The sequence below is a fragment of the Glossina fuscipes genome, unplaced genomic scaffold (genome assembly GCF_014805625.2).
Source record: "Glossina fuscipes isolate IAEA_lab_2018 unplaced genomic scaffold, Yale_Gfus_2 0, whole genome shotgun sequence".
Classification (NCBI taxonomy): domain Eukaryota; kingdom Metazoa; phylum Arthropoda; class Insecta; order Diptera; family Glossinidae; genus Glossina; species Glossina fuscipes.
In genome coordinates, this window is record NW_023998414.1 from 38,675,783 (window position 1) to 38,688,009 (window position 12,227).

The window sequence follows — 12,227 nt, forward strand, 5'->3', positions numbered from 1 at the left end:
ACAATCGCATGGCCTAGAAATTTCTTGGTTTCTTTTTTATTGGCTGTCTTCTACTCGGTCACCAATGCTATGTACATTATTGCATTTATTTGTCAAGTGGTTTCTTCTTTAATATAACGCCACAAATTTCATAGTGTCGATAGATAAATATATGAATACAATATATATATATATGCAGCAGAGTATAGAATACTTTATGTGCGCGTTGAAATGTAAAGCCAACATGGCATGTTCTTTAATAATATATATTTTAAAGCAATTTGTTATTACTTCTTAATCGCTTATGTCCTTCTTAAATGAAATTAAAGAAAATTAAATAACAATCTCTAGCAAAATCTTTCCAAAAAGTAATTATAAAAGTGTCCCTCCTGCTTCAATCACTTTTCATTGGCAAGGTATTACTCCCTAGAGAGCAATTCGAGCTAAATGATCCACTTGCAAATTTTCATAAACTTTACTTGTGGATTCGAAATGTCGCTTTGATACATACCTATGAATGATTATTATACCAATCAGTCTTACTTTGAACGATGCTTTACGATGGAATGCTATGTCTTTTCATAACAATAAGCAAAAGGAGAACTGAAAAGTCCACAAGTTAAAAATGAAATCATATCATATCATATATGTATATATATATATATATATATTATATGTATATATCATATCATATCATATCGTAACTCATTCCAAGTAGACAGGCATTATCATTTTATTTTGCTCTTTACTTTTTTGGATTTTGTTGAAAAATTGTGATGAGGATTAAAAGCCACTACGATATTTCCAAAGGGGCTCTCCGCAGAGTTTCAGGTTTATTGAAGTCTCTCTCTCTATCTCTCTCCCTCAGCAGGTGAGAAGAATGATTAGCGAAAGCTTTCAATCAAATAAAAAGATTAACAAATAACTTCAGACAAATATTTAGTGTTATGTCCATTAAGAGATGCACATTTCTTATATATACATATATTTGTTGTTACATACATATCTACATATGATATGATAATGATCTTAACAATTCCGCTAATTAAAACATAAGGCTACCCATATGAGATAAGACACCTTTCGGTTCGAGTACGTATTCATATCTAATAATTTGCACTGCATAGACCTGAATTAAATGGTTGAGCTAATTGTCATGGCATACTCACTTACAGCTCTTATAATTGGTATAAGATATTATAATTAAGTTTTAAAGAGATATTTGTGACTTGTGGTTATTTTCGAATTTGATTTTTGGAACTAACTTTTAAATTACATAAGTCGTATTTCCATCTTTTGCACCAATTTATTATATCGTACCGGTATTCGACAAGCAATTGACGATAATTGACTAAATGACTAAATTCACTCAGAACTTAATGATAGCATTGGTAAATATAATATTTAGTATACATATAATACAAAGGTTTTATATTCGGAAGTGTGGCCATTGTAATGATACATACACATAAATTTGTTCTGTCGACATTCATGTAAGATGAACGGACATTAAGTAAACAAATTTCAGGATAAAACAAGCGAAAAAGCTCATCAACCAGTTTTTGTTATACTAACTAAAAATCCTCACTTACTTCCTTTTCGATGTATTATATAATCCCTTAAAAAAATAGATTTAGTAAGAGAGAAAATATAACATTTTTCTATGCATTTAGGTATAAAGACAGCCCACAGAGAATTACAAAAAGAAGAAGAAGAAATACAAAATATACAAATAAGAACATTATAGTCAATTAAGATCGATCTTAAGAGAACCTACATCATTTGACCTAATACAGTCATTCACTCATTTTACGTACTGGCATAGTATTCATGAAAGCCTTTATAAGCACTTATAAAGCTCAAAACGGCAACTGACCTGCTCGAGCTTCAACGAATTTAATTTACTTATCGACGATTTTATTGTTTTGCATTTGTTTCCGCCATAAAAAAATAGAAATTCGACTTTGTCGCCACATAAAGGCTCGTTTTCCATGAGAGCCCCTATATAACAGACCTATGCGATTTAAATAACCTGCGATTAATTTTTGATGCTACTTTGCTACTATTGCTATAGACCGATATTCGTTGCAAAATGTTTAATATTATGACCAGCTTGCTAAACGACGTACAGTTGATGAGAACCTTTACAGGGAATTGCGTCCAAAAGATCGATCCATTTATTTCAAATACGGATTTTCATCACAAAATATTACAAAATTACAACATATCGGCATATAAGGATTTATATATCATGTTAAACCTGATATGCAATGATGGCGAAAAAACCGATCCACTTGATCTCAACAAAGTTACTCATATGAAAAACTTTTCGAAAATTCGGCATTTTTAACATATCAAGGCCTGTTTTTTTTTATTAGAATCCCAATATATGAAGGGATGCAAAAAATAAACGTACGTGGCCCCCAAATGCCTAAGGTTAATTTTTATGTCAAATAGTTGTTATGAAGCAATTTTCACCAAAAAATGACTGAATATGAGACATTTTATGCTATAAAGATTCAGTTTTCATAGGACGAGTTATATGATAAGGAGTTCAAAAAATTACTCTGACCGACCACTATTTTCACACCAGTTTAAAATGCCGATATACTTATACTCAGCGACTTTTGTCACGACATTGTGAATATTACAGACAATAGTATAAAGACTTTTCACTATCAGCCTTCGTATAAGGGGAGTGGTCGAAAAGCCGAACCAATTTCAGTAGGGTTTATTCTTGGGCCAAAATATGGCAGTGTATCAAATTTTGATGAAATATCTCCAAAATTATGAACTGGAAAAAGAAAACAAGACACAAAACAGACGCAAAGATTAATTCAGAAAGTGATTCTGCATCGAACCGTATAATAATCGCGGTATCTATTTCAAGTCTTTGCGCAAACACGGAAATTGTTATAATTACTTATTGGATCGGCAATTGAAGAAGAAGAAGAAAATGATTTTAATAACGATTCTCTACGTGAACGCATTGCCATTCAATTCAAATCATTGCGACACTTGGGAATAAGAAATTTTTCTTTCATTCTGCTGTAGGATGGATCGAACGTGACGTGTGACAGACGAAATATTCAGGCTATGAACTGTTTAAATAAAAATTTCAATTATTTTTGCTTTATTTTTGAATATAAAATCGACATTGGAAATAATTTTATAGGCTTTTCTACGTTACACTAAAGGTTAAGCTATAAACAACTCACCGGAAGTTGCAAATATTCCGTATCCGTGTTGCTTTCTTTCATTTCTCTTTATTTGGCACGAATAAGGAACGAAAGCAATTTTGCGACAAGACCGCATAGCATTTTTTATTCCAAAAGGTTTTCTTTTTTTCTTTTTTTTGTTTTAAAAAAAAGCACGAAAAAATTATTTACTCTATTTCGACTGTGACTGATATTTTTTGTAAAATTGTGACAAAAAAGTCATTTAAAAAAAAAAAAAAAAAAAAAAAGATGTATTCAAGTGTAAGCATGAAGAGTCAAATTTTCTTTTTTTTTTTTTTTGTTTTTCGTAAATATGAACAAATGAAAAGTCTTTTTAGATGCCCATCCAGGATATACTACATGGATGCAAACATACACATGTAATTCAATTTTTATACCAAATACTCTGATTGCACTGATGAGATGCTAGGCAAAAAACAAATTTCACTTTGAAATCTCTCTCTCTCTCTCTCTCTCTCCGAATATGAAACGAAAATATCTCTCCGGATACTGTTGCACACTTCATACCGAGTTTAAAAAGAGCTAATAAGCGATGTCCTCATGTAAAGTGTCCAAATGTTTAAATGTTTAAATTAAAAAATTTATAAAAAAAAAACTTTACAATATGCGTTAAAAGTAAAAGATATTTAAATTATACGCAAAAAAAAAAAAAAAAAAAAAAAAAAAAAACCATTTAACTCTTTACTTAACTATAGTAACGACTGCTTGATGAAAATTTCTTATAAAAATTATGAAAAATTTTAAAGGCTTCAACGCGGGATTATAAAAAAAAACAAAAAAAATCTATCATATATATGCACACTTTCAGTTTACAACCACAAAACGAAATTAAACGAAATATTCTAAAAGTTATTAAAATTAAACGGAAACAGTTAGTGTTACGAAACTTTTAATTAAGCGTTTTAAAAATTTGGTTTTTTAAAAATTTGGTTTTTTTTTTTTTTTTTTTTTTTTTTTTAATTGATATTTGAATCGTTTTACGCGAAAAGTATGTTACTACGGCTATGATTGCAACGTTCTTCATTATATTTGCATTTATACGTGCGTTTCCTTGGAGCAGGAAGCGGTCTCGAACACCATACATAGAACCGCAGACTTCCAACCCACCGTCGCTCCATCAGAAATACGCAAGCAATGAAAATCCAGTGCCAAAAAGTGACTACGAACAACCATCAACGTCAACGACATCGTTGTCGTCATCGTCGTCATCGTCAGTAAGGAAATCGACAGCAACAACAAACAATGTAAATAAATTTGATAAAGCAGATGAAGTAGCAGTCATTAAAATTGCTTCCAACGAGAGCATTAGTCACAAATCCACCGTTCCAAGAAGAGCATCTTCGAAAAATACTAAATCATATGAAGTCACTTTTAGCGGGAGTGTGGGAGGAGGTGATAGCGATTCAGAGCGTACACCTACCACTTCGAGAAGTAGTCGTTTAGTTAGACAATCCAGATCGTATACTGTAAGCATTGGCCGTAGCCCGTCCAGGCCTACTTCGCCGGACAGTAATAGTTCCTCAACTCAGTACCGTTCACTACAACATTCACGCGATCATCCGATTAGAACTTCATCGGATTACGAAACTGCTAATACCGAATATCATCATCAAAAATTATCTGAAACTGAGAGATTTGCAAGCAACGTTCAACGTAGCTCTAGTAATGGTTATTTAAAACACGCGGATACCATGGCATCAGATGACGAAGATCACTCGCATAGTAGGGACAATGACGACAATACGTACGATCGCGATACTGAGGAATTTTATAGTAACATACAAGATGCCACCGGCACATCAGGCACTAGTCGGAGTAAACGTTCATCATTATTTTCACGTTCCGATTCGTCGGCTACCACCACTTCGTCAAGTGGTGGCACCTTTACTGGTGTCAAACGTAGATCGGCGGCCTCAATAATTTCGTCTTCAATATGCTCAGATATAATACCTATAGATCGTAGACGTAGCTCAACAGCTACTGAGTACAGTATAAAATCAACGAGCAGTCAACCGCGTAGATCTAGTGGCCGTGTCCGTCGACATATATCACGCATGACTATTGCTGGAGCAAGACGTCGTACAACGGGCAGGTATATTATTATCAAATATTGTTTATTCATCATAATAATAATAATAATAATAAAAAAAAAAAAAAAAAAAAAAAAAAAATAATTAAATTCTCACAATAATAATAATTATAGTAAATTGGTAGTAAAATAAATAATTTCGATGAAATTTTAATGAAATTTAATTTGCATCCGCTCTATGATGACAATTTTGGACTTATGAGCCGTGTTCTGTTTGCCATTTTACATGCTTTTCCATTAATATATTACTCAAGGGCTTAACTTGCTTAAAGGCCAAATCGGGTAAAAGCTCAGATTCTGCCTTACCCTTAATTGCTATCTGAGTTACGCGTCTCACCGCTTGCATAGCAATTTCCTTACAAGCCAATCGTATCTCGTCGCCCGTAAAATTGGCCGACATTTTCACTAAATTGCACATTGTGGTCTCATTGATTTGCACATTTATTGGCAATAATTTATTTATTATTTTTGCCCTTTCCAATTCATTGGGCAATTGTACTAATAATTTCTTTTCGAATCGTCTGAGGAAGGCTTCATCAATCTCCCATGGCAGATTTGTGCTAGCCAATATAAAGACACCGGAACTTGACTGCTCTAGGCCATCCATCAGCTGTAGTAGCTCGTTTTTAAATCGTTTAGACGATTCATGATCAGTAACACGATCACGTTTCGAAGTTAATCCCTCAATCTCATCTAGGAATATAATAGATGGCGCATGCTTTTGAGCCAAATAAAATAATATCTTTAAGAGTTTTTCAGATTCGCCGCGCCACTTCGAAACTATCATGCTTGATGTGATATTAAAGAATGTCACTTTCTCTTTAGTTTCAGCATAAAGAACTTTGGCTAACATGGTTTTACCACTACCGGGAGGACCATGCAACAGAACTGAACGCCAAGGCTTAAGACCATTGGCGAACAATTGCGGATATTTAAGGGGCGTCAGTACAGCTTCTTTAATAATTTCAACACACGCACTATTACCGCACATATCTCCCCAAGTTAGGTTTACATCTTCGTGAACTATAGTAGAACGTAACATATCAGCTAAACTTTGCCATTCCTGGCAGCTTAACAATAGATCGCCATTAGCTATGTTATTGCCGTGTTGTACTTCCCTTAAAGAAGCAAGCGATTCCAGATTATGTTTCTTTTGCAACGTATCCGAGTCAGCTTGCTCGTCCCTCGATTGTGTATCGATTTTCGTTACCGTCACTTTCAAATCGTTAACGTCCATCATCAGCCAATCTCTCTTCCTTGCCGTTTCCGTTACCGTCTCATTGATCTCGGCGTCGACCGGTTTTGATTTAATTTTGTTACGCTTCTGTGCCAAATCCAATTTTATTGGCTCCTTTATTTTCCTCAAAAACTTTGGATATTTACCAAATTTTAACTGATGATACGTGGCATACTCCAAATAAATGCTATCCAAATCGATATTATCGCATAGTTCGAACTCTTCATTTAAGCGAGCCTCCGTTAGCATAGCTTTTGCCGTTGCGAACAAGCCATTATCACTTAAATAACGTTGTATCAGATATAAGATATTTTTGTGCCTAATACTCAAATTGCGTATCTCCTCGTTCCTAGACATGATAGTAAATATAAATTTTTCCTTTTTATTTTTATTATTTTTTTTTATTTTTTTGCTTTATTTGTCTTCAAATTTCGGTTCACTTATTCCCACACAATTGTCAGTCGATAACTAAAATTTATGTTTTAATACTTATGCTGCCGCACATATTAAATGAAACAGTTTTTCCAGTTGGCTAATGGTTACTTGGCAACTCTTTATAATGCAATTTTCAGTAAATCCCAGTTAAGCAAACGACCGAGCGCGCACAGACACAAGCATAACACAAATTCATAATATTTGTTACTTTCATGTTACTATAGTGATTTGATAATTTTTTTATTCCTTTACTTACTTATTTATTTATTTATTTATTTATTTATGATGTTTTGTTTTTTTTTCATTCCCCTTCAATGTGCAATTTAATAGGAGTTGTATAGTAAAACCAATATGGACAATGCATAATGGCACTCACTCACTCAACAAGAGAATGAATAAAAGCAAATAATTTTTGGATGGTTGCCAAGTTATAAGTTAAATATAACTTTGGTTTGTGGAATGTCTATGAGAAAGAAATTCATTTCAATTCTTTTACGTACACAAACTTTTTAAATGCAAAGATTTTTTTGGAGCAACCATCGGCACGATGAGAGTATGTTATAATAATTTTGTCATTTTTTTTTTTTTTTTTTTTTTTTTTTAAACAAGAATTACCCATCAGAGATCTCATAAAGGACATAATTTTTTATTTAACGGGCAATTCAAAGATAATTTGCTAAAGTCTTACAATTTGTTCGTTTAATTTTTCAAATTCTTACAGATGTAAAATTGAATTTCACAATTCAAGAAGGGATCCTTATATAGCCATAAGATTGATTATTGTATTCAAGATTGAAATAATTCTTAAAAATTGAAAATATTAATTATATTTTCAGTTGGAATTTAGACAAGTAAGAAAATCGCAAATAAACAAAATACTTATAATAAAGATGATTAGGAGCAGACATGTTAAGTTTTAATAATGTATCGAAAATTATGCGGTCGTGAGGTTTCCAAAAATAGAAATATGGGCGAGCAGAAAATCATGGCGAAGAATCTTGAACTGATCACGATTAAAGCTACTTTTCAACGAGCCTTTGACACCGATCTCTAATTGTTCCAAACGAAATGACATATCTGGTATAATTTACCTTTTGAAGGTGAAATAAAGAAAAAAGGCACCATTTTTTATTCATTGGAAATTGCTAATCATCCCTTCTTTGTGTGTACGTGACAAAGATACAACAATAAAACAAAAAGCAAAAGCATTACAGTCTGATAAAGCCGGCCGTGAGAAGTCCTACACCACTTTATCGCATATATATATATAAGTATTTATTTATTTTTATTTTTCTTTTCACGTCATCACATTCACGAGATATATGCGCGGGCGGTATGGTGGTGGCTGAAAACGGTTATAGACAGCGAGGCACGGAAGAAGCGAGACGAAATAGTATTACGTGGCGATTTATGCCGCGAAATTCTGAAAATTGCATTATTTGTGGCCCGACAAATTATCATTCAACGATTTTTATCGGGAAATTTTGCAAAGTACGAATTTTTTCCATATAACGACCTCTTCAAAATATGGCTGTTTATGTGAAGTTGTCGTAGCAAACGTCCAAATAATTTTCACTGGGCTTCTTCCTTAAGACAAACCCCGTTAGGTAGAAAGATCCAAGAATGAGCCAAAAAAAAAAAACCAGTCGTGTACAGACGAACAAGCCCGATTCATTTTCTGGGCATAGCGTACACCTCCTCAAATCTAATATACCTTGTGCATATCAGCAGTGCAAGATATAATAACTAACTATATTGTTTTCATAATCACAAAGCCCTGGGAAATATATCTTTAACTTGACCAATAAACTGGGATTCAAGATTAGGATACGTATTAGCTATATTTTCATTCAGTTCAAGTAGTTATAAAAATTGAAAATTCAAGATACACCTGGGACAAGCGAAAAACCTTGTTTAGAAAGAGAGAGAGAGAGCGAGAGAGAGAGAGAGAGAGAGGAAAATCGCCATAAGCTTTTCTTCGTGCAGAATTGAACGTACCTTAATGCATACATACATATTCTCTCCCTCCCTCCGTCTCCCTTTAAGTCAAACTAATGATTGGTATTATAGAAGTCTGCCAAAATTATATCCTAAATTACTTCCGCTACAAAGTAGTGCGATCAATATAGAATCATTGTCTGATTTGATTTAAGCGTGTCTGTCCATCTAATTACAATTCAAATCAGTTCAAAAGTCAATTTTCAATAGGGATTCCCTGTTTGAATCGGTTTAAGAACGTCTACCTGATTGTTCATTTGTAAATTTGATGTCTGTCTCAGCAATTTTTATGTTCAATCTGCAATATTTGAGATATTTTGGGCAAATTTGATGCACTGAGACGTTTTGACCGTAAGAGTACCGCTTTTCAAAATAGATAAGACAAGGGTCTTATCTAGTCGCTATATAAAAACTCGCACAAATTATTCTTGAAATACTTTTACATTCGCGAATATTAAGAGCTCGGTGTTATTTTTTTTGTTTCTCTGTGAAATGAAAATGCCAAAGCACTTACCGCTTTAGAAATATATTAAGTGGTGATCTTTTTTTTGGCATAAAGGAAACGATTGCAATTTAGATGAGATGAGATTTAGATAATGATGGCGCGTTATGTTCTACAAACTCGTGCCACAATCACTTAATTACGAGAAAAGTTCAGTGACCGTATAGTATCGAACAAAAAACCGATATGAATTAGTTGCCGCGACAACACGATATTAACCCAATTCAATGTTTTCCTCTTGGGTCATATTATAATAAATGATTGTTTTACTTCAATAAACTAAAACCAAATCCCTTATTACCCACACACAAGAGTGACCACAAAAAAAAAAAAAGATTCAGGAAATGTGTTTTTAAAAATATGAATTTAAAACCAATAAATCCAAAGGCACTCATTCACACGCAACTATTTTTAAATACAAGCACCACATTGCACATGACAATGTGGTGCTTGTGACCATTTTACATTAAAAAAAAAAAAAAAAAAAAAAAAAAAACAAGACAAAAAAAAAATCTTTGGTAATTCTTTAGAATCTATTGAAGACTTGGTGTAAGCACTTACGTTGTTATACACATCAGTGCAGGATAAGGGGGGTGTCAATTATTTTGTCAAAACACTTGTACCGCCCAGAAGGGAAACTTCAGAGACCCCACAAAATATATATTTTCTTGATCAGTATCAAACAACTAAATCAGTTTTGAGCATTTTTGTCTGTCCGTCCGCATAAAGGCTGTTGTAAACATTCCCCTGGCCACAAAGATAAAGCTATCGACTCAAAATTTGAATAAACATTAAAAGTTCTTGTACGCAGGATAGTATTGAGAATGGGCGTAAATGTATCTAAGGACACGCTTACAATACCACGGAAAGTGAGGATACTTCAAATTTTCAAAGGGGAGAAGAGATTGATTTCTTGCCCATCACTCATAAACTATAGCAGATAAATGTAGAAATATCCAAACTCTAGGCACCTCTATAAAAATGAAAAAATCGGCTACGCCTACTTAAGAGTATCATAATTAAATTTTTTTTTTAAAAACCTTTATAGTTATATAACGCTTGGAAGCAAGCTTCAAAAACCCGACAAAGTATATAAATTCGTGGGTCAGTTTAAAATTCGGAATGTACGTAACTATGTCCGTTTTTTCGTTCGTTGTTCATTTGTCCGTCAGTCCGTCAACCGTGCAGTATCTGTGTTAAGCACTATTCGGTTCGCAAAAATGATGACATCGCCTACGAATTTGCAACAAAACTTGAATTTGATCTAAACTTTCCAAAAAAATACGCCCACAACATGGACAACACCCACGCATCTATACGAGAATCACAACTGCGCTTACTCCATATATGCAGAGAATGAAAATTTAATTCTTTTACTTTTTTTTGTATTGTTTAGAATAATCGTGATGGGTACAAAAGATTCGCCTCGCGAACGAATAAAATTTTCTTATTTGTTCTAAATCAATACGTGTAACTTAAAGTACTAATGCATAGCAGTAAGTAAGAGAACAAAGCTTTGTAAAAATTATTACTTTTGATGAATATTTCCAGTCTGGGTAAACTTGGTATTATTTTGTCCTAAGATAAGCTACAGATTAGGATACTTATGAACTCGTGAGGTAATAGACTCATTTAGTATTTGTTGGTGATTCATATTTTGCAGGAAGCAAAACAAATTTTTAAATATATTAAGACAATAAAAGAAAACTTAAAATAATTGCGCTAATAATTGTATGTAATAAGAATTGTGAATAATGATTTTTTTTCGTTTTTAATTATTATGCCAACGAAGGAATGGCGATATAATCGATTTGTCATTCTGTTTGTAATAAGTGTTAATGTGCATAGCAAAGCGTACAATATTGACTGGGCGAGCACTCTGGCGTATGTCGTTTATAAATAACTTAATGGATCCAAAGAAGATATTCGTGTACTTAATACAGAGCACGGCATTGCCATTAAAGTTGTCACGTTTAACATAGGTATATAATAATTGAAGCCTTTGCTCTGGTCTTGCTCTTTTCTAGGGGGACAAGGCGTTTCAGATTTTTAAGAAGGCGTTCACATAGCGGCTTGGAAATTATCTATAATACGCAAAGAAATAAAAAAACAGAAAAAAGAAGAATTATCTAAATATGTAAAACCCTTCGTCAGTCTGCTGTCCTGTCCTGTGTGTTTATTGATTTTAAAAAGTAAATTAACTAATGATTTGAACAATTACCCTAAGCTAAGTAAGTCTATACATATTTAAAATTGCATGTATTTATTTTTAACCAAGACTAAACATAACTAAACATTGCCTTGAACAAACATAAATCTATTTAGTTACTAGTCCACTCTTATCATTAAATTCCATTTCCGTGGAGTGTATTTACGTGCATTATAGAAAAAAAACTTGAAAAGTTAAGAGGTAAGAGGAAAGTAAGTTTGAATATAATTATATGTATATATGTATATATATGAGTGCGATTCATTAAATGACGCAAACCATGTCCTTGCTTTCCGTTATGTAAAATCATAATTTTATCATTAATTTAAAAGATTTCAACAAGTTTTCTGCAAATCTTTTACGGTAATTTAATAATAAAGAAAAATAAAAATACATACATACGAACACTAACGTACTCGCCCATATATCAATTTAATTATGTTTATAAACAATTTAAGGCAAATTATTAGTTGTAAACAAATGTTCCAACTTTCTCTCTCTCTCTCTCTCTCTCTCTCTCTCTCTCTCTCTCTCTCTCT

General features: G+C 32.9%; 2 protein-coding genes across 9 annotated transcripts in view; one reads left to right on the plus strand and one right to left on the minus strand.

The window, feature by feature from the left end:
* Positions 1-12,227, plus strand: part of LOC119644694 (cAMP-specific 3',5'-cyclic phosphodiesterase) — a 390,657-nt gene that overhangs the window by 318,899 nt on the left and 59,531 nt on the right. For 2 of the 8 annotated variants that reach the window (XM_038044388.1, XM_038044391.1), the window contains exon 1: positions 3,878-5,310. The exons of the other annotated variants lie outside the window; for them this stretch is intronic. In XM_038044388.1, coding sequence (XP_037900316.1) covers positions 4,223-5,310 — 1,088 coding nt within the window. In that variant the 5' untranslated portion in view covers positions 3,878-4,222. Of the gene's footprint in view, positions 1-3,877; positions 5,311-12,227 lie in introns of those variants that run through there. 8 annotated transcript variants of the gene reach the window in all.
* Positions 5,406-7,198, minus strand: LOC119644695 (katanin p60 ATPase-containing subunit A-like 2). Its single transcript, XM_038044395.1, has one exon. It carries the CDS (start codon positions 6,899-6,901, stop codon positions 5,504-5,506), a length of 1,398 nt encoding a protein of 465 aa, XP_037900323.1. The 5' UTR covers positions 6,902-7,198; the 3' UTR covers positions 5,406-5,503.

Coding starts and splice junctions, on each gene's coding strand:
- LOC119644695 (XM_038044395.1), bottom strand. CDS start 6,901: ATGTCTAGGAACGAGGAGATACGCAATTTGAGTATTAGGCACAAAAAT.